Source organism: Petaurus breviceps, unplaced genomic scaffold, assembly GCF_028583685.1.
Source record: "Petaurus breviceps papuanus isolate PSGF00001 unplaced genomic scaffold, PetGlider_PUasm1.0 175, whole genome shotgun sequence".
Lineage (NCBI taxonomy): Eukaryota > Metazoa > Chordata > Mammalia > Diprotodontia > Petauridae > Petaurus > Petaurus breviceps.
In genome coordinates this window covers 49340569-49361035 of record NW_027185764.1, presented here as the reverse complement: position 1 = coordinate 49361035, position 20467 = coordinate 49340569, and the positions used below count along the sequence as shown (strand labels likewise).

Genomic DNA, 20467 nt, shown 5'->3' with positions numbered 1-20467 from the left:
AAAAACTGCACTTAGAGTTCAGACAGACTTGCTGAAGAGAAGGAAGTGCACAGTCCAACAGAATAAAAGGAGAGGTAGAATTTATTTACCCTTCTGTTGCTTACTGCTTTTAAACAACCGGAAGGTACCAAGCAAGCCCTGATGAGGACTCCCAGACTGAAGGTGAATCCCAAAGTGCTAAAAGCGTATTTTGAAATCAAGAAGCAACTGAAAAGTAAATGTAATTTAATGATACTACTGTAGTTTAAATAAATTGTTTAGGTAAATTAGAAGCACAGCGTTACTTATGTTGACATCAGTGGAAGTAAAAGTTCAAAACTGTATTTGGTAGAACTATAAAAAGAAAAACTAAAATAAGTTAGAGTAAGAATTATTGAAGATAAGAATTAAACAAGAATATAGCATTATAGTTTCTTATATAGGAAAGTATAGGAATAAATCAAGTGCATGTACACTTAATAGAGGGTGCTAAAACTACAAAACAGTAATACATCATTATAGGAAAATATAGGCATAAATTAAGTGCATGCACACAACAGAGGGTGCTCAGACTACAAAAGATCAAATTAAAAGGAGTATATGGCTTATAAATATGAGTATAAAAAAGGAATTTTGAGAAGAGAATCTTCAAATTACTTCAAAATCTTTTTTGTGTGTCAAATATAAATTAAAGCATAGATAATATTGGGCCCTAAAATTTGAAATCTTGGCAGTTAATGACACCTGTGAAAGCTGAAATTTTAAAATTCTTACCATTACTAATTATAGTTATATTTCATTGAGGTGAGGTAAATTAGTGTAATGAGGATTTCTGTTAACTGAAAATCACTGGAAAATTAAATAAGCTGATAACATATAGTATTAGAAAATATCAAAACTTTGTGAAAGGAAGAGGCAATGAGGAATTGAAGATCATTCACAGTCAATAGCACCAAAATGGAGGACGCTTTTACATGATGCTATTAAACTATATACTAAGAAAGGAAGGCAGTTTACATGTGGAGGAAACTGTTCAATATTTCATTTAGAGTGCATAATAAGGTAGGTAGTAAAAAAAAAAGTAACTTCCTATTGTGAGAGTGATAGCAGAGATCCTTTAAGATACCAATAACTCTTGACATTCCTACGCCATAGTTGGGTTTTGATCAGGAACCAGATGGATGAATATTTTTTCAGCATAAAGGAGGTAAACTTTGAGATACACGACTTCTTTTCCAAGGTCACTGATGAGGAAGTAGAAGGAACCTTAAACTCTGCAGTTGTGCTCAGCAAGTTGTATATCTGACAGTCACTTACAAAAACTAGAGTCCTTAAAGAAATTGAAATGAACTCTGAATTTGTTAAGCCATAAGGAATCAAAAAAAGGTGATAGTATTGCGATTGATTGATTTTGTGTAATAAAAATTTGTGCTAAATTATAAAAGGCAGCGATTAAGTCTGTCTGGCAATCTTGGATATGACTGGGAAATATACTAGACTGTGAAGTTTGGATTCAGGCAAAGGGCTGCACTTGAAGACCTAGAGAGTCACATGTGGTCTGGAGGCTGTAGGTGCTGCATCCCTGTAATTAAGCATGTAGAAAAAAGAAAGACAAGTGTTGGATAAGGTAACAAGAAAGGTCCAGCTCTGAAGGGTTTTATAAAATTAAATGAAGACAGTTTAAGCCAGTAGGAATGAGAGAAGACTAGAGAGTTTAAGGAAAGCTGAAGCCTGCAGTGTGACTATAGCACGTGAGAGAAAAGGGGTTAGAGTTTTGAAAAAGGAAATCTGAAGAATGGTTTTGATCTCACTTAAAAAAAAGGATTTAGGTAATTTTTTTAGGAATGCCTTAAGTTACACTGGTAGGGTTAAGTTAGAAAAACAAAAGGAAATGATTTGGATTTTTGAGTAATTCAAAGTAATAAAGAAGCAATTATGGGGGTGGGCTGGGGATATCACCATGAGTTTTTTAATGAGCCAACTAAAAATAAGGGACCCTTGTGAAAAATGAGGTTGTTATTGCCACTAGTAATTATAACTTAAAAATTGATTGGTTTGAAAATTTTACAATTGTAGTGTATTGGAAAATCTGATCTGTCTTCCTATGTACAAAGTATGTATTATGGAATTTGGAAGAATATTAGACATATGATTAGAAATGTGAATTTTCTTTTAATTAGGAAAATATGCTTTTAAAAAGATACTGTTATGGTGAAATTTTTCTAATATATCACAAAATTATTTTAGAGAGGCTACTTCCCTATTGAGTTATTAAAGTGAACGTGATAAGTCTTTAAAAACAAAAACTTGTAGTGGTGAAGTGCCTTTTGCCTTCAATTCTTGTGATTTAATAAGAGGTCTGAAGATCCCCTTAACCAGAATTTGTGACTGTGCTTAGGTAGTTACTTTGAAATAGACTAAACTGCTATCATTTGCCTAAAGTAAGTTTAGTATCTTATATTGCTAAAATATGGTTAAGATTGTTAAAAAACTATTAAATATTCAATGAGTTATATTTTCCACCAAGTTAGTCTCCTAAAGAGTAAGACTTCACTCTTAATTATAACTGCCCTACAATGTAAGTTAGCAAGTGGTTCAAGTAATTGAGAAACCAAAAACGGAACATTCTAAAGAACTACAGAAAGCAGCCCTCTGAAATTTTTTAAAGCAAACTTTAAGAACTAGTAAACAAAAACAAAAAAACCCTAGCATGTGGTAAACACTATATAAAGGAACTATTGCTACCTCTTTAATTGACTTTAATTATGCCATACTGGATAACTCCATACTGGGTTTTGGTTGTCATTAGATATGATTAATAAAATACCAAAGGAGAGAGGAAAAATGATTTTCCCTGTAATATAATTTTAAAATAGATTCCACTGAATTATTGTCATCTGACTTGTAATAAGTTTCATGTTTTAAATATTTGATATTGGGCATGCAAAAATTTCTCTTGTAAACAAAAAAACCTGTTAGATCATAAGTGTATGTTACAGAATGTGACAAATATGTTAGGAAACTGTTAATACTTAATGAGGTATTTTTGTTTTAAATTTTAAAAAATAATAATAATAGTAGTAAATAATAATAGCAAATGACTTACTGTTGGGAGAAAAGTATGGTTAAATATTTCTAAGAGATCTTTGTCTGGGAGGTCCCTTATGATCAGTCCTGCTAACAGTGTTGTGAAACTCTTGTCCTGGAGTTCAAGCCAAAGTAGGGCATTTAGGAGTTAATTTTTAAATAAAATGAGTTTCATTTGAAATAATTTAAAAAATTATGAAATATAGCTGTAATAATTAGTATGTAGTAAATTTACATTTTTGAACCATCTATTCACAATGTATAAACTAGTGACCACTGGATTCACTTAAAACTCCAGAATGTAGTTTCTGTGCTGCCTGTCCAATTTACCCAACATTCAACCAACCAAGTTACCACTCCACCATTTCCTGTGGTAGTAGCTCCCTTCAATTACTCAGTGGGTTAAAGTTTTTTCTAGAACTTAGAATGATTTTGATATGGCAAGCAGTATTCTGAAGCTCACCTAAAATGGCCAGATGTACTTTGCTTTTTTCATACTATCTACAGAGTAAGACAAAGCAGGGAGTTTTAAAATCTAAAACATTTTTATGTAGAAACACTTTAGGACATGAATACACACAGTGAATTTTGCTTGCAACAACTATACTGAATAAATGAAAACTTTATGTTAATGGATACTATGTGAATTTGAACCAACAATGTTGATGATTATTGTCACATGGACACAATAATTATGTCCTGCCATGGCATATGATTAATGAAGCTTTGTTATATAAGGCAGAATCTTGTGGGACTTTAATTTGGTACACTTCTAAGTTTTGATTTCCTGACTTCTTATAAGGCCATCATATAATGTTTGTAAAGTTCATCATTTAAGAATATATGTGTATATGTGTGTGTGTGCATGTGTATATACACACACACATATCAGCAGCCCAATTGGAGTAGCACCTGTGAACTCCCACCAGTGGATATCTCTCTCCCCAGGAATAGTTGGGGGAAGGGGGTAAGCTTAGGAAAACTAAAGTAAGGATTCTCTTGACTCAATTTCCCATACAAGACATTTTCCCTTCTGGTTAATTCTGAGCCTGGCTGTGTCATCTTATGATACAATTGGCTGCCTATGATTTATACCAGAAAGTAACAAAAGTACTAATGACTTTCTTCTCAAATGGCAAATTCCATTGATAAAGCCAAGTGTAAAATGATGCCTCATTTTTTTCATTATAATAAACATGAGAGATAAACCCTATTACAGATTTTTGACCAAATAATAGATTCTAGTATAGTACTACTGCAGTGAGGAATCATTTTGAATTGTCATTTAAATCATAAATAATACAGACCATAGAGACCATTGACAGAGTATTTAGTTTATAGGAGGTCATACTACAACGGCCTTTCACTATTAATATAATATCCTCATAAAGGGAGAATCAGTGCAACTTAGTGAGAGATGTGACACAATTTTCAAAACTGGATTAAGAATTATTTATACATTAAATGTATAATTAATACATTTAATGTAAGGGCGGCCAGGTAGCACAGTGAGTAAGAGCATCGGCCCCGGTGTTGGGATGACCTGGGGATCGAATCAGGGCCCAGATACTTAGCACCACACCCAGAAATAACTGGCCGTGTAACCTTGAGCAAGTTACTTAACCCCGAAATTTTACATGTGAAATTGCATGGATAATTGTGAAGGTGAAATTATTTTCCTATGTGAAGCATCTGCTTGTTAATTTTAAGAGAAAGACTTTCCAATTCAGGCCCTCATGATGTGACCACTGAAATTCTCTGGTTTCAGGTGAATTTTGTGTTCTTAATGTGATGATTCTTCTTACAATTCTATTTTATAATAGTTTATATTAAGTCTTCCTACATATTCTTGGAACCTGAGAAGAAAATCTAGAAGGAAGAAGCCCCTTCAGAGCTGTCCTAAAGAATGTGACTTGTTCCAGAAATATACATCTATTGCTTCCTACAATTACAAAGCAGGCTAAAAGAACTCTAGTGTGGTGCAGCAGTACAGAAGAGATCTTTGAACTTTTTCATCTCTATCAAGGATTTTCATTGGAAAATGGCATTTTTTGAATTCAAAAAAGGACTTTGTTCTCCAATTTCTTCATGTGCCATTACTTCTGTACCAATGAAAATTCTGCCCCATGAAAATTTTGCCAAGGTGCCAGCCATAGGCAATACGAATTGAATCTGTAGGACAGCCCACTCACTTTTTGAAATTGTATCACTGCCTTCAATCCTAACATTATGGCCCATAAGCCCTCTCATACCATAACTGGGTAAGGAATAATGCTGTATGTACCTAATCAGGTATGACATAAACTATTTTCTGGGGCCCATAGAGATGGGGGTCTGTCACCACCTCCACCAAACCAACCCAAATCACATCCACATACTTTTTGTGCTTAAAGAAAAAAGAAGAAAGATAAATGTTTTATCACCAGCTAATAGGAGAAACTGGTCCAGATATAGCCTAAGGGGAAAAATATCTCCTAGTAGGAATAGATATTCAAAAAGGTCAGAATAGACTAAGGAAGGAGCTACAGCTTCCCTTTCCACTGTTACGCAGACTTCTAAAGATAAGTTAGTGGAAATGGGGCAAATTGCCTGGACTTTACAATTGCACCCAAACCTTTCTAAAGACAGATTGTGAGGGGCAGCTAGGTGTCCCAGTGAATACAGCACCAGCCCTGGAGTCAGGAGGACCTGAATTCAAATCCAGCCTCAGACACTTAATACAAAAACTAGCTGTGTGACCTTGGGCAAATCACTTAACCCCAACTGCCCTCCAAAAAGAAAAAAAAAGACAGATTGTTAAAGCCATAGACCACCTGAAGAAGTTTGATTCTCACTTCAAGTGATCCATAAGGAAATGTTTTTCTTTGGATCAAAGGGGGGAAATGAAAGGAAATCAATTAGTATTGATTACTTTATTTTTAGTTTGATAATAGAATTAAACTTCTTTCTTTAGGAAAAGTTTGCCCTAACAGCTAAAGCAGACAGTCTCTTAAATCTAGGTTACCTAGATACTTAATGAATAGATAGAGAAGACTTTATCACTTAGTAGTAGATAATTTTGAGTAAGACATAATAAAATAATCATAGGATTACACTTTTAAAAGGCTGTTTCCCTTTTCTAGCAGGAGGTTGATCAGAGGCTAAGCTCCCCTTTCTGGCAGCTAGAGAAAGGTTAGGCAGACTTTAAGTTCTTCTTTCCAATCTTAGTGGATAAACTCCTTTTTCCCTGCCCTTGAGTAGAGTGTAAGTTGAATAATGGAATCTTCTAAGGAAGATGGGCGCAGGGGGAAGGTGTGATTAAACTACTGACCACAAGTTCTCTTTCCCAGTATGCTTTCTGGTTACAAAATAGGATTAGGAAAGGCTAAGAGAAGTAAACTAATCAGGTGTCTTGCCTTGTCAAAATAAATTATGTTCAAAACAAGTTTCTGGGTTGTTTTTTTTTAATTCCTCTCTTTTGTTATAAAAATCAGCTCTATAAATCACTCCTAGACTCTGACCTCTGATGAGTCAGATTACTTAATTAAATATGCGAATTCTAACCTTGCACATTAAATCACAGATACTTGGTAACTTCATCCTCAAGTTCCTTTTATTTCAGATAATTACTTTTAACACCCTTTTGCCTGGAATTCCCTTCTTCATCTTTGCCTCCAAGCTTCTTTCTTTCTTTCTTTTTGGAGGGCAATTGGGGTTAAGTAACTTGCCCAAGGTCACATGACTAGTTTTTGTGTTAAGTGTCTAAGGCAGGATTTGAACTCAGGTCCTTCTGACTCCAGGGCCAGTGCTCCATTCATGGTGTCACCTAGCCACCCCTCTCCAAGCTTCTTTCAAGCCTCAGCCAATGTTTAACCTTCTTTCAGAAGATTTTAGGCTCTTCTCCCTTCTGAGTCTACCCCAAATTTATCCTGTATATGGCTTGTCTGTACACAAGTTATGAGCTTCTTGAGAACAAGAACCATTTTCTTTTTTTTTTTTTGCCTTTGTGTCTCAGTGCTTAGCATAAAGCGGGTGCTGCATAAAGATGCTATCTGATTGAAACTAAGTATTAACAGATTCACTAGTTAAAATTTAACAAACAGGTAACACAAAAAGTCCTTATTGGTGATTCAGTCTTTAGGTAACTTAGCTTGTTATTAAATAAGACTTGACAACGAACTGAGCAGGGCTACCTAGAAAGATCAAGGGCACAGGTGAAGTGTGCATGGAGTCAATACTTGATGGCTACAGTTACCAGGTAGAGAAGGGGAAGGCATACATAAGGTCAGTCAGGAAGCTGGAAAAGACAAAAACAGGCTACTCATTTTTGCTTTAAAACTGGTGGCTACCTGAGTGAAAGAGCACTTTAAAAAGTACAAAGCTCGAAAGAAACTTGTAGCATTGTTATTACTGTCATCACAAAAATGTAGTAGTAGATGTGTGCTTTTCAAAGAAATAAAAGAGATCCAGGTGACCTTAAAAGTTAATTTGTACATTTATATCTGAGAATTCAGTTTTTGTTTTTGCTTTTTGGAGGGGTAATTGGGGTTAAGTGACTTGCCCAAGGTCACATGGCTAGTTTTTTGTGGTAAGTGTCTGAGGCCATATTTAAACTCAGGTCCTCCAGACTCCCGGGCCAGTGCTCTTCACCACCTAGCCACTCCCAAGAGAATTCAGTTTCTTAATGTACGTGATTCTAGTAAGACTGTTTTGATGTAAAATTTCCTGAGAATGATCTTTTTGACTTTCCTTAAGGAAAAGGTGTATACTAAGCAATGAATGTAACTGATACAAATGCAAGAGAAAACTTTTATTTCAAAAGGTCATAGCTAATAATTACACCTGATTTGGTGTAGAAATTAAATTCAACTCCTAGAACTGCTATCTTTTAAAAAGTGTTAGCTCCCTGCAGTATTTTAAACTGATTTCACAAGATAAAATATACAAGTGGTAGAGGTATAAGTTAATATAAAATTTAGACTACAGTATTAGGCCTTACAGCAAAGCTGCAGAACCTCAACCCTCTTGCTGAGTTCTGACCTTGATTTCATTCAGGAAATTTGGATGCTTTTGGATTCAGTTCTACTTCCTGACCCTCTAAAGCAGGAGTTCTTGGCAGTCTGATGAAGCCACTTCAGAATAATATTTTTAATTGCATGAACTATAAAACACATAGTATTACAAAGGAAACTAATTATATTGAAATAGTTACCAAAATATTTTTTTAAAAATTGACAGAATCCTGGTTAAAAGTTCTAAAGTTATGATTACCACAAATAACTGATATCTGAGATTCTTTAGGTAGCTAGTATTCAGGTCCTGAAAACCTATGATGAGGTATCTTAGTGTTTTAGGTGGTTTCTTATAAGCAGAATAACTGAAGGTAAATCTTGGTAATAAGTTGGATGGCAGTAGAATTTTAAATTTGGAGGCAAAGACCCTGGGCTTAATTTGGGGAAGCCACTTAGCTTGATGCCTATAGAGGTTTCAGTTTCTTCATATGTAAGACAAGGGTGTTGCACCAGAAAGCCTCTAAGGCCCTTTCAGGTTAAAATGTGCAGTCATTTAAATATATGGAACTCATGTAGCATGGAGTTCCTGGTGTTGTGAACAGGCACAGATTCTGATGGGCAGGAGGGTGATAAGAAGGGCAACAAAGTGGGTTAGACCAAAGTGGGGAGGGTTCCAAGGAGTGGTGGCTGCTGAAATGTAGATGTTGGCAAAGAGGCAACCAGGGATTGGGAATAAGGATTAACTCTGGTAGAGTTAGACGGGTCTACTTCAATTACTGAAGTAATTTGTGCTGGGGGACAGTGGAGAAGGGAGGCTGAAGTAAAGAGCTTATTAATACTGAGACAGTTTTGTTGGGGACTGGCTGGAAGTTCTTCATTCTTATTTCTTTTCCTTCTGATGTACTCTCTCCCTTCTTTCTAGGCATATATTCTCATATTTTTCTGCTTTCCCTCAGATCCCTGATCTTTTTTTCCTCTCATTCAACCCCAAACAGTTTTGTCTTGTTGATTAGGATTTTTCTACTATACCACATATTTAATTTACTGTAGGGAGGAACCAAACCCATTAAGATAAGTAATATATATTTTGAAATTTCTTGCGGGACTTGATTTTTTTTGTTCTTATTAGTAATTGATCCTAGATAGTTAATATTACTATTATTAATAATAAAAGGTTTCATACCCCTCCCTTAATAGATTTTTTAAATGAGCTGAGAATTCAGCTTAACAATTTGTAACACAAATTATAGTCAGTAATGACTTTTCAAATGACCTTATTTAAAGTCAGCTTGCATGAAATAGGATGTTTGTAAATGGGTCACTATTTAGTTTAACATTTATCAGCACTACTATTATAAAGCTAAGATTTCTAATGTTTTCAATTTGCTTACAGTTAATTTCAGAAAAACAATACAAAGGCATAAAATTCCCAAAAAAGAAATTCTTTTTTCATGTTAAAAGAAACCACTATTTCACATAAATGTATTTTGACCAAATGTTCAATAAAATTAGCTTAATTTTATGAAATACTGCCAAGTCTGTTTCACAAAGGTTTTCTCCTTTATCATAAATAGCAAAATAAACATTTACCTGCAACCTGATATCAAGGGGAAAAAAGTTTGTATCATAGCCAAGCTTAAAAAGTACAGTATAATTGATTTTACAAGTTTTTATGCTTTGGTATTTGCCAGAGAGACCTATTTAGAAAAACAAAAATTTCCTCAGACTAAAAAAATGTTAAAATTAAGTTGAAAGATACAGAAGATAATTTAAAAACATAAGAAAATTTGTATTTAGTTTGCTAAAAAGCCCAAATTTTGCTAATGGTTTACTCTTGAATGATTCTGCCTGATGCTTTCTCCAGAAAACACAAAGCAAGATGAAGTTTTTTGAAGACCATGACCTGACAAAGTATATGAATATCTGGATTCAGAAAACAGATCAACTAAGGTTACTTGCTTTCACATTTACAAGTATTTATCATAAGGTTCAAATAAGTACTGATGCTTTCTTCCCTTACCCATCCCCCAAGATAGTCCTACAGCAAAATATTCACCAGTTGTTTTTTTTTTGGGGGGGGAATGGGCACTGAAAGGAGAAAGGGATGTCTGAACCTACGTTTTAATACATGTAGGGAACTCCAGGAGTGAAAATTCCTTTCCCTCTAATGATGCAGATAAGCAATCAGTCAATAATTTATAAAGTTGCCTCACATTCAGAGCTGGTGGGTCCTTTTTGACTCCTAAACCAACTGTGGCTATGCAACTATCCACCATGGCACACTTGTTTCAACTCCATGGAGCAAAATGCACCTGCCCTGGGTACACACTGCTGCCCCCCATCCGCTTTCTTCCATGCTTTTGCGTGTTCTCTCCCTCCATTAGATTGTAAGTTCCTTGAAAGTAGGGACTTTTTATTAACTGTATTCCTAGGCTTGCCCAAAGCTGGTGCTCAATAAATGTTTACTGAATTGGATACAACCAACAATGCCACTAACTCTCCCTAAATCGATAAGGATTCCTCCTAAAAACCCATGTCTTTGGAGGAAAAAAAAAGAATCAAATGTATCATTTAATAAAAACAAACCAAGGAAACACCTACGTAGTGCATGCAAAGCTGTCTGGCAATAAGAGCTTAAGCTTTTCTTCCAATTATTTCCTAAAAGAAAAACACAAAACTATTTTATAGGATGGCCATTCTTCAATAAGGGGAACTTACTGCCTTCAAAGCTACTTTCCAATATCCCCGAGTGCCTGGCGCTACAATAAGGTACATTAAGCTAGATCAACTCTGGCCAATCAATGCGAGAGACAAATCTCAGCGCGGCAAAATCCCGCACCAGGAAATCAGAGCCAAGCCCTAGGCTGCAGGCAGGTAAGCTGTAGGGATGCCCAGCGGGCGAGGCGCCAACAAGCACGTTTCTGCCCGCGCAGGAGCTCTGGCTGGGGCAACCCACCCCGAAACGCGCCACTGCATGCAGGGCTCCCCGCGGATTGCAAGGTTCACACTTCCTCCCGGGAGCGGAAAAAATGGGGCTAGAAATAGTAGTCTCAGCACCTGAAGGCTGGGCAACCTTCCAAGACCAGGAGCCTTAGACTGAGGAAGTCCCCTTTTCGGGATGGAGAGTCCCTGGAGGATGCCCAGCAAACACCAGGAGGAGTGGCCTCGGGTCCCCAAGGAGAGGGAGGGCCGGCGGCGCATCCGGGAACATCCATCCCTAAGCATTCCATCCCAGGAGCGAGGGGGCGGGGACTAGAGTTGGGTCCTACCAAGGCAGAAGGGACTGGGAGGGGAGGTATGGAAATACGGGAACTACCATTCCCGTGAGAGGGGAGGGAACTTCCTTACACAGTTGCTAAAGAGAGGGGTCACCGAACCTCCAGGGGGCGTAAATACCGGTCGAAGAGACTAGGTGGGTACTTTTCAGAAGACGCCCATTACCTTTCCCAGTCTGGCTATCAAAGCTGAGCTTCCAGGGCGGCACTTCATAAAACTGAATCAGAAACAGAGAAGCGGCTACAGCAGGTCGGCTCGTTTTGGAATTTTAGTAGATTTCCCGCCCGCTCGGGCGTGACCCCGGAAATGGTTGCGGACACTTCCGGGTGGTTGTCACTGACGCTCTCGCGTAGTCGCTAAGGAGGAGATAGCTGCTCCTGGACCTGGGGCTGGGGAGGGTCAGGAGGGTAAGTGATCGGCGCTTACCTGCGGTCTTGTCCTCTAGAGCGTGGTTCCTTTGGACGGAACGAGACTGCAGGGCTAGGGCATGCGCGACCCGGAGACCCCGAGTCAGTCAGCGAGCATTAATTAGGCACCTATGGTGTGCCAGGCGCTGCACTAAGATGCTCATCTCTAGCTATTAATGTTAAGGATCTTCCCACTCCCTCTTTCATTAGTTGGTGGGAAGTTGCCTTCTCCGTTCCTCCCGCCAAGTGTTGATCCTGGTGGAGTCTGTGGCTCTGGGACACCTCGACCCCACTTGTCACCCCCTGTACAACCCCACGCCCTCTTCTTCAGCGACCTTGTGTTCCCAAGGGCGCTGCTAGGATCCCTTCCTCCCCCCCCATTTCCAGTCCTCAGTATCCTGCCCTCTGGTTTTGCAGACTTCCAGATGAATGGGACACCATGGTCCTCTGGGGTCTCTTTGCATCTTCCCTCTATCTGGCTTGGTGCCCCACGCTTATCCAGAGGAGCTCTCCCCTGTGGGGTTGGGTGCCAGTGGGGCATTTAGGGGTGCTGGCTCATGTCGGCATGAGCTTTGAGGCTCCCTGAACAGTAGAATGTTGGGGTCCGTTTCTGATTGAGGCCCCTGGTGTTCTGGGTGCACTTTCAGTTTTTTTTTATCTGGGTTCGTCCTAATAAAGCAAGGGAACCTGTATAATTTTTCGGTGTGTTTTGTGTGTGTTTGAAATGTGAATCTTAACGAATGGAAATCAGAAATGTAGAGGTAATAATTCTGAAAATAACGTTTTCATTGCACTCCAGACTTTAAAATAGAGGAGGTAAGATCTGAAGGAAGGTAATAGATTAGGATTCAAAAAGCAAGCGTGATTATAAAGCAAAAGTGCTTGATTCATTTGGTAATTTAAATATTTTTAAACATATCTAGTAAATCAATGGACTGTGGTGAGTATTCTTTCTGTAACTCATTTAAAAAAAATAAAATTAAATTAACAGTATTCTGGCCATCATAGTTTATAGCTGGCTACCTTCATAAAGGAGGCTGAACAAATTCTTTTATACTAAATTACTGAATAGAACTTCCAGAGATTAAGCCCTTCCTAAGTACAGGCATGTTGATGGACTTCATGTCCGACATTAGCCTATTTATGTGGAAAAGTTCATAAGATTGATTTTAGGGTGATGAACTTTTCAGTTACAGGAACATTCCAAGAGAGATTATGATCTTCATATGTCTTGAGGGAATACCTATTCTGTATAAGGGAAATCATAGATCTGCGAAGTATAAGTAAAAGAAAAATGCAAAATATTAAGGTAGTGAGCATAGAGTAGAAGAAAAGCACTGGTTTTGGAGTCAGAGGACCTGAATTTAAATTCCAGTCATATTATTGACTGTGAGCAAGTTATTTTGTTTCTCTAGACTATTTTCCTCATCTAGAACTTGATGTCCTTAGTGGTTCTTTCCATCACAAAATCTATGATCTTTTGGCTCATACTACTAACCATTAGACAAAAAAGCTCAATTGCCCATTCATTAACTGTAGTAAGGCATAAAAAGCAACCAACCTAAAAGCGATGAGATTTTAATTCTAGTCGTTTATTTTTGACATCAGCAAGTCATTTCAATTCCCTGTGTTCCAGTCTTCTCATCTGCAAAATGAGGAAATTAGATGATCCTCTCTAAGGTCTTTTTCAAATTCTCGAAATATGAAACTTTATTGGTGTGATGGTAATCACATTGGTTTTGAAAACTCAGAAGACATCAGGTGTTTTTGTTGTTATTTTTTCATTTTTATTTATGTATTTTGTTTTTACCCTGTATTAATTTCTGAATCTGTATCCTGAGAATATATTCAAATGCATATCTGAATACAAATCCCTTCTCCCCAACAAAAGCATCATCCATTAGGGACTGGCTCAGAGTCAGGAAGAACTAGATTCAAATACTGTCCTTGACATTTACTTGCTGTGGGTGACTTTGGGTATTTTGGGTTAGGCTTAAATTTAGTATACTCTAGGGGACTGAAGTTTTTGTTGTTATTGTTATTTTTAATAAAGCCACAGGTGTTCATGAATCATTAAGTCCAGTTTCAAACTAATAATTGAACATTAAACACACATATGTACGTATATACATATATAAATGTGTGTGTATTTCTAAAATTAAAAGGATATAAAATACAACTTCCTTTCGATAGTCATCAGATCTGGAACTCAAAGGAGTGCCCCTTGTAAGCAGTTGGAACTCAGGAAAAGACTTCTGACAACCTTCAACACCCCTAGGCTAGGCCTTTTATAATTCTAGGTACCAGTTGTGTAAGACACCTGGCAGAACTGAGCTAAGGGTCTACAAAAGCTCTAGGAGCAGATCCAAGTGCCTTTGGTCACGTGTGTTGACAATGATAGAATCACAATCAACCTTGGCAAATAGGGTTGGAACTCCACTGGTTTTAGTGTCTCTGGTAAGGTAACCTTTTCCAACCTTAGTGTGATTGCTCACTTTTCTAATTCTTGTACTCAGATGGAGCTGCTTGTACCATCCATTAACAAGCATTTATTAAATACCTGTTATATGCTTAGGTGCTGATAGGTTACTGAGATACAAAGACAGTCCCTGTGCTCAAGAAACTTAGTCTGTTGTGGAGATGACATACATAAATAGGATTTTATACAAGGTCATTTTAGCAGGGAGGCAATAGCAGCTGGGACATCAGGAAAGACCTCCCATAGGAAGTAGAGTAGGAGCCGAGCTTTGAAGGGAGCTAGGAGTTCTAAAAGGCAGATGGAAGGAGGCAGAGCATTCCAGCTGCAGTGACTTGTAGATTTACATGCTGACTCCCCCCTCACCTGCTAAGACCACTTTCACTTGCTTTCTCCCTGTTATTCTTTAGAGGGTTTGCAAAGGAGAAAAAAGATCATGGAATTTCTGGATTTCAGAATAGTCCATAGAGTTCAACCTATAGCTGAAAAAAGAATTCATATTATAATATAACTTTCAAATGGTTAAACAACTTTTGTTTGAAGAACTTTAGTGCAGGTGAACCAGTATCTCTAAAGGCAGCGCACTCTATTTCCACTAGCTCTCGTTATGATGTTTTTCTTGATGACATGTCAAAAGTTGCCTTTTTGTAACTTCCATTCATTGCTCTTGGTTCTTGCTTATGGGCCACATCAGGACTAGTCGAATTCTTCTTCCACATGATGGTCCTTCAGTTAGCATGTCCTTGAGTCTTCTTTTCTAACATAACCAAGTTCTTCAATTAACATGTATCAGTTTGACTCCCTTTAAAACCTTCTTCTGGGAACTCTAGTGTCATTGTTAAATAGTGGTCCTCAGAAGTAAGGCCAAGGTCTCCCACTGCATCCTGGGCCATTGCCAGTCATCTCAACTTGTGTCTTGTCATTGACTCCCCATGACTCTGGAGGACACAGTGAGACAGATGACTTTGCATAGTCCTGCCTCCCTTAAATCCAATTCACTAGAAAGTATAGACATGGGGTGGCTAGGTGGCTCAGTGAGTAGAGCGCCATCCTGTAGTCAGGAGGATCTGAGTTCGGTTCCAGCCTCAGACACTTAACACCCACACACACACACAAAAACTAGCCATGTAATCTTGGGCAGGTTACTTAACCCCAGTTGCCCTCCAAAAGGCAAAAAAAAAAAAAGAAGAAAGTATAGACATCACCTTCATGATGTTATTGGTCCTCTTTAGAATGAAGAACAAACAACAATCAGAAGTAAACACAATATTCCAGATGTCTGATCATGGCAGAGTACAATAGGATTATCACCTGCTTTTTCCTGGAAACCAAGTCTCTCTCTTAATGAAGGCTAAGGTAGCTTTTGCTTTTTTTTTTTTTTTTTTTTTTGGCTTCCATAATAACACTTTTATCTCTTACAGTCCAGTAAAACCTTAAATATTTTTTAGATGAATTGCTATCTAGCCATGCTTACTTTCTTCTTGTACTTTTGAAATTGGTGCTTTTGAAGCTAAGTTAGGAGTTATATTTTCTCTCTTAAAATTAATGTTTTTAAGATAAATAGTGAGGCAGTTTGTTATAGTAGCTAGAATTGGCCTCTGACTCAGAAAGAAATGTGTTCAAGTCTGGCCTCTGATGTTAGTTTCCCTTTTGGGGAGCATGGAAGTCGGTAGTTAGTTCTAGAGCTGAGGCACAAATCTGAGGAGTGATAAACTCCCTTTATGTTGAGAAAGGAGCTAGATATGAGAAGCATGGCTAAAGAGGATTCTGTGCTTCACTATGACTCGACATTTCATCTGCTTGTGCTCCTTACTTAAAAAATAATAATAAGAGAAAAACTTCACCTCAGCAATATTTTTTGAAATTGCAGATTTGACTTAAGATTTTAAAATATTGCAACTCTTTATTGTTATGGCTTCCTTTTTTCCCCCTCAAATACATAAATACATTCCATGTGGAAATGCATTCAAACAAAACAGACTAATCAGCAGCTTTAGTTTATCTTCAACCCAAACTGAACAGTGGCTTTATGAAAAAGCTAAGGAATAATTCAATTGGCTGCCAAAGCAATATAGGTTCTAAATCAATTTGTGAGAGTGGTATAGTGGGAACATTATTGGATTACGTGTCAAAAGCCTTGCCTTTGAATGTGACCACCATTGCTGTGTTCTTGGACAAGTCACCTAAAGTCTCTGAGCCTTTGTTCTTGTCTGTAAAATGAAAGGCTAAGAACCTTTGGACTGAAGAGGATCCTTTTGGCTCCAATAGTTCAGTGGGATTTATGCTTATGATTCTGTCTCAGGGTTACTGATGCAAAATGTTAAGTGGTTGTAGTCGTTCTCACTTTTGTTTTACCTTGTATGATATAATGAGCATTTTGTCATCAGTGGACCACCACTTTTGTTTCTTTTTAAAAATATTTTATCTTTTTTTATCAGCCAAAATATGCCTTCTTATTCTCCCACCCCAACTCTCCTTCCCACTTGAGAACACAAGAAAAGCAAACTCATCATAAACATCCACAGTCAATCAAAACAAATGTCTGCATTGGCCATGTACAAAAATCAGTTGTCTCATTTTTTATTCTAAAAGTCCTCAGATGGGTAGCATGTTTCATCATTAGCCCTTTGGAATCATGGTTCGTCATATGTTGCTAAGAGTTCAGGACTATAGTCTTCCATCACATTTGTATACTATGTATTTGTATACTTGTTCATCCATTTCCCAATTTATGGGCATCCTCTAGGATTATCATCCTTTGTCACCTCCAGAAGAAGTATAAATTATTTTGTGCATCCTTAGAGTTTGTTTTTCTCAGGACTAATCCCTTTTCTGATCTCCCTCCCTTTAATTACCCTTTCCCTTTCTTTCTTTTCCCTTCCATTATCCTGTTTAATGAAAAGTATTTCTTTACCCAATCATGTTGTGTATTCTTCCTTTTTTGGTCCAAGTTCAGATAAGAATGAGATTCAATTGTCAGCTGCTCCCCCATTCAGTTTGTATAAATGTCTACTTGTACACCCTGATTGTGTGATAATTTCCCACAATTTTCCATTCCTTTTCACAATCTCTTCCCCCTAGTATATTCCTTTCCTTTTATTTTTATTTTTTCATTCTTTTCTTAAGACTATTAAGACATAAGAGAACCACTCCCAAGCTTTGTCTAATTGGGTTCACTCTATAAACCTTGATGATGATAGGGTTCTGAGGGGGACATAAGTAACATCTCTACATAAGTAAGCAGTTTATCCTTTATCTTTGCTAATTCATGTTTGCCTTTTTATGTTTCTCTTCACTCCCATGTTTGAAATTCAGTTTCTGTATAGATCTGGTCTTTTATTTAGGAATGCTTGAAAGTCCTCTATTTCATTAAGATGTAGTATTAGACTCACTTTTTCTGAGTAAGTCATTTGTTGCTATAAGCCCATATTCTTTGCCTTCTTCAATATTGTATTCCAGGATGTCCATTCCCTCATAGTGGTGACTGCTAACTTGTGTGTAATCCTCAATACTTGAATTCTTGCTTTTTGGCTACTTGCAGTATTTTTTTTCTTTGACCTGGGAAGCTCTGGATTTTGATTATGATGTATCTGGGAGTTTTCATCTTGCTATTTCTTTTCTGAGGAGCCTAGTAGAGTCTTTCTCTTTCCGCTTGGCCTTCTGGTTCTAAAATATCTGGTCAGTTTTCATTTAAGATTTCTTGAAATCGAATGTCTAGGCTCTTTTTCTTTTTGATTATCACATTCAGAAAGTTCAGTGATTCTTTTTCATGACTTAATATTTTATTTTTTTCTCTGATTACATGTCACAACAATTTTTAACATTTGGGTTTTTTTTTTTCAGATTTGAGTTCCAAATTCTCTTCCTCCCTTCTTCCTTTCCTCTCCCCCTCCCCCATATTGAGAAGACAAGCAATTGATATAGGTCATACATGTGAAGTTGTGCAAAACATATTTTCACATTGGTTATGTTGTAAAAAAAACAACTGCAGAAAAAAAAGCAAGGAAAAAAAAGTAAAGAAAAAGTATGCTTCAATCTACATTCAGACTCTATCAGTTCTTTCTCTGGAGATGAAGTTCAATGATGCTTAAATCTTTTTCTCCTTGATTTGTTTTTCAGGTTAGTTTTTGCTCAGAGATACTCTACATTTTATCCTATTTTTTCACCCTTTTGATTTTGTTTTAAATGTTTCTTGTTGCCTAATGAAATCATTGGCTTCTATTTGGACCATTCTGATTTTCAGGGGCTTTGTTGCTCTGGCAAGGTTTTGTATTTCATGTGACAAGCAAATTCCCTTTCTAATTCTTTCTTCTATAGCTCTCATTTCTTTAGCTTTTTCCCCATTTTCCATTTTTACTCATTTCTTTTATCAAAATGTTTCTTAGCTATTATTTTGATTCTTCATCTCTTCCAGGAATTCTGTTTGAATTTGCGCTCAAGTTGTGTTTTTCTCTTAGGCACTGCTTATTGATGTTTTAGAATCATTCCCTTTTTTCTGGATTTGCATCTTGAGGTTTCCTATCACAGTAGCTCTTTACAGCGAATTTTTTTTTCCTTGTTTGTTTGCTTTATTTTTCTAGCCTGTTTCCTGACTTTGAACTTGATGTTTAGGGCTAGGCTCTGTATCACTTCTGGAGGGAAGTCTAGTCTGATACTGTTGCTTCTTTCTTGGAGTATAAAGTGGTGTGTTACTCCAGGATGGACCTCCATGCTTTCAGTGCTCCTAAAGATCCCAGACAAATCCTGCTACAATCTGATCTGAATTTCTGCAAGTTTCTGCTATGAGTTTGGGTCTGACTAAGAGTAGACTTGTTGAAATCAGCCCCTAGCTGGAAATCTCTGTTGGTTCATTGACAAGTGTAGGCTCCCCTTTGGTCTGGTATTCTTGCCCTAGTTATTCCTCTCCAGGGTGGTCTAGATGGTAGAAATGAGACCCTGTTCCACACCTGTGGTCTGAGCCACAACACTGCTGCTGTCACTTCTGCTGCTTGGGACCTCAAGGCATTTCTGCCTGGGAACCTAGGACCCCTTCCTCCATATTCTCTGGACTTGAAAGTGGGTAGCTGGTGACTAAGTTGCTAGTTTGTATCAGTTCCTGTTGCAGTGCCCCAGAATGGGTCTGGTAGTGCACTCCTATGGGCCTTGGACCTCCTCTTTTCCTGGTGTGCAGCCTCTCCCTGAGTTTTGGAGTACTTCCCTGTCTGTTTCTCTATGCTGAGCTGAGCTGGACAAATGACTCACTGGGACTTTGTGGATTTTCCCGTTCAGATGTGTTCTGGTGCATTTTCTAGATCCCTTTGCAGGAGTTTTGTGGAGGGGAGCTTGTCTATCCTGCTTCCAGTCACCCTATCATCTTGGCTTCATCTCCACCTCTTTTATTTTTTCAGTAGGAAACTATAGCACAGAATAATCAAATATGGATGTACTAAGATTTGAATTATAGATCTTATGTTATCTTTCCACCAAACCATCCCCTTTTCAGAAGTTTTGTAATGATTTTCTGGAGGAACCACTATCCTTCTACTCATTGGTATTCTTTAATGCCATCTTCAACACCCTGATCTCCATCACCCTGCATATCTACCTATTTTGCTATATCTTGCCATATTTACCTGCATAACATCTCTCATTCAGACTCTCTTCTCTAAACTCATATAACCACCACTTTAGTTCAGGCTTTTATCATCTCTTGCTTGAATTATTTCAATAGCCTCGTAATTGGTCTCACCTTTCCCTTCTCTAATTCATCCTCTGACAGGCACCAAAGTGATTTTCCACAAGTGCTGCTCTGACCATGTTACATCTCTACTCAGTAAAGCCCAGTGGCTCCCTTAATTCTAGAAATAAGCATTATTTCCTCTTTATCGCATCCTTTTAAAAATGTATATTTTCTGTGGTTTTGTATCTATATAATTCTTAGTATTAAATGTATATAATTTATAGGGGCACAATGGATAGAGTGCTGGGCCTGGAACCAGAGAAACTCATCTCTCTGACTTCAAATCTGGCCTCAGATACTTAGCTATGTGACCCTGGACAAGTCACTTAACCATGTTTGCCTCAGTTTCCTCATCTGTAAAATGAGCTGGAGAAGGAAATGGCAAACCACTCCAGTATCTTTGCCAAGAAAATCTCAAAAAAGTTGTCACAAAGAGTCAGATACAACTGAAAAATCATTTATAAGTAAGTAAATGTACATACATTAGGGTGTTCTCTCTCTCTCTCTCTCTCTCTCTCTCTCTCTCTCTCTC

The 20467-nt window shown here is 37.5% G+C and overlaps 2 protein-coding genes across 15 annotated transcripts in view; one reads left to right on the top strand and one right to left on the bottom strand.

Moving 5' to 3' along the window:
- Window positions 1–11627, bottom strand: part of SLF1 (SMC5-SMC6 complex localization factor 1) — a 116215-nt gene extending 104588 nt beyond the window's left edge. For 3 of the 9 annotated variants that reach the window (XM_069085107.1, XM_069085109.1, XM_069085106.1), the window contains exon 1: window positions 11499–11627. Coding sequence is in view for 4 of the 9 variants with exons in the window: in XM_069085111.1 (XP_068941212.1) it covers window positions 11115–11282 (168 nt within the window). In the remaining 5 variants the exon portion in view is untranslated. Of the gene's footprint in view, window positions 1–11114; window positions 11283–11498 lie in introns of those variants that run through there. The other 6 variants (XM_069085111.1, XM_069085103.1, XM_069085110.1 and 3 more) reach the window with 4 other exon arrangements.
- Window positions 10229–20467, top strand: part of KIAA0825 (KIAA0825 ortholog) — a 549915-nt gene continuing 539676 nt past the window's right edge. For 2 of the 6 annotated variants that reach the window (XM_069085098.1, XM_069085096.1), the window contains exons 1-2: window positions 11630–11740; window positions 15449–15572. In XM_069085098.1, coding sequence (XP_068941199.1) covers window positions 15561–15572 — 12 coding nt within the window. In that variant the 5' untranslated portion in view covers window positions 11630–11740; window positions 15449–15560. Of the gene's footprint in view, window positions 10932–11330; window positions 11470–11601; window positions 11741–15448; window positions 15573–20467 lie in introns of those variants that run through there. The other 4 variants (XM_069085097.1, XM_069085102.1, XM_069085101.1 and 1 more) reach the window with 4 other exon arrangements.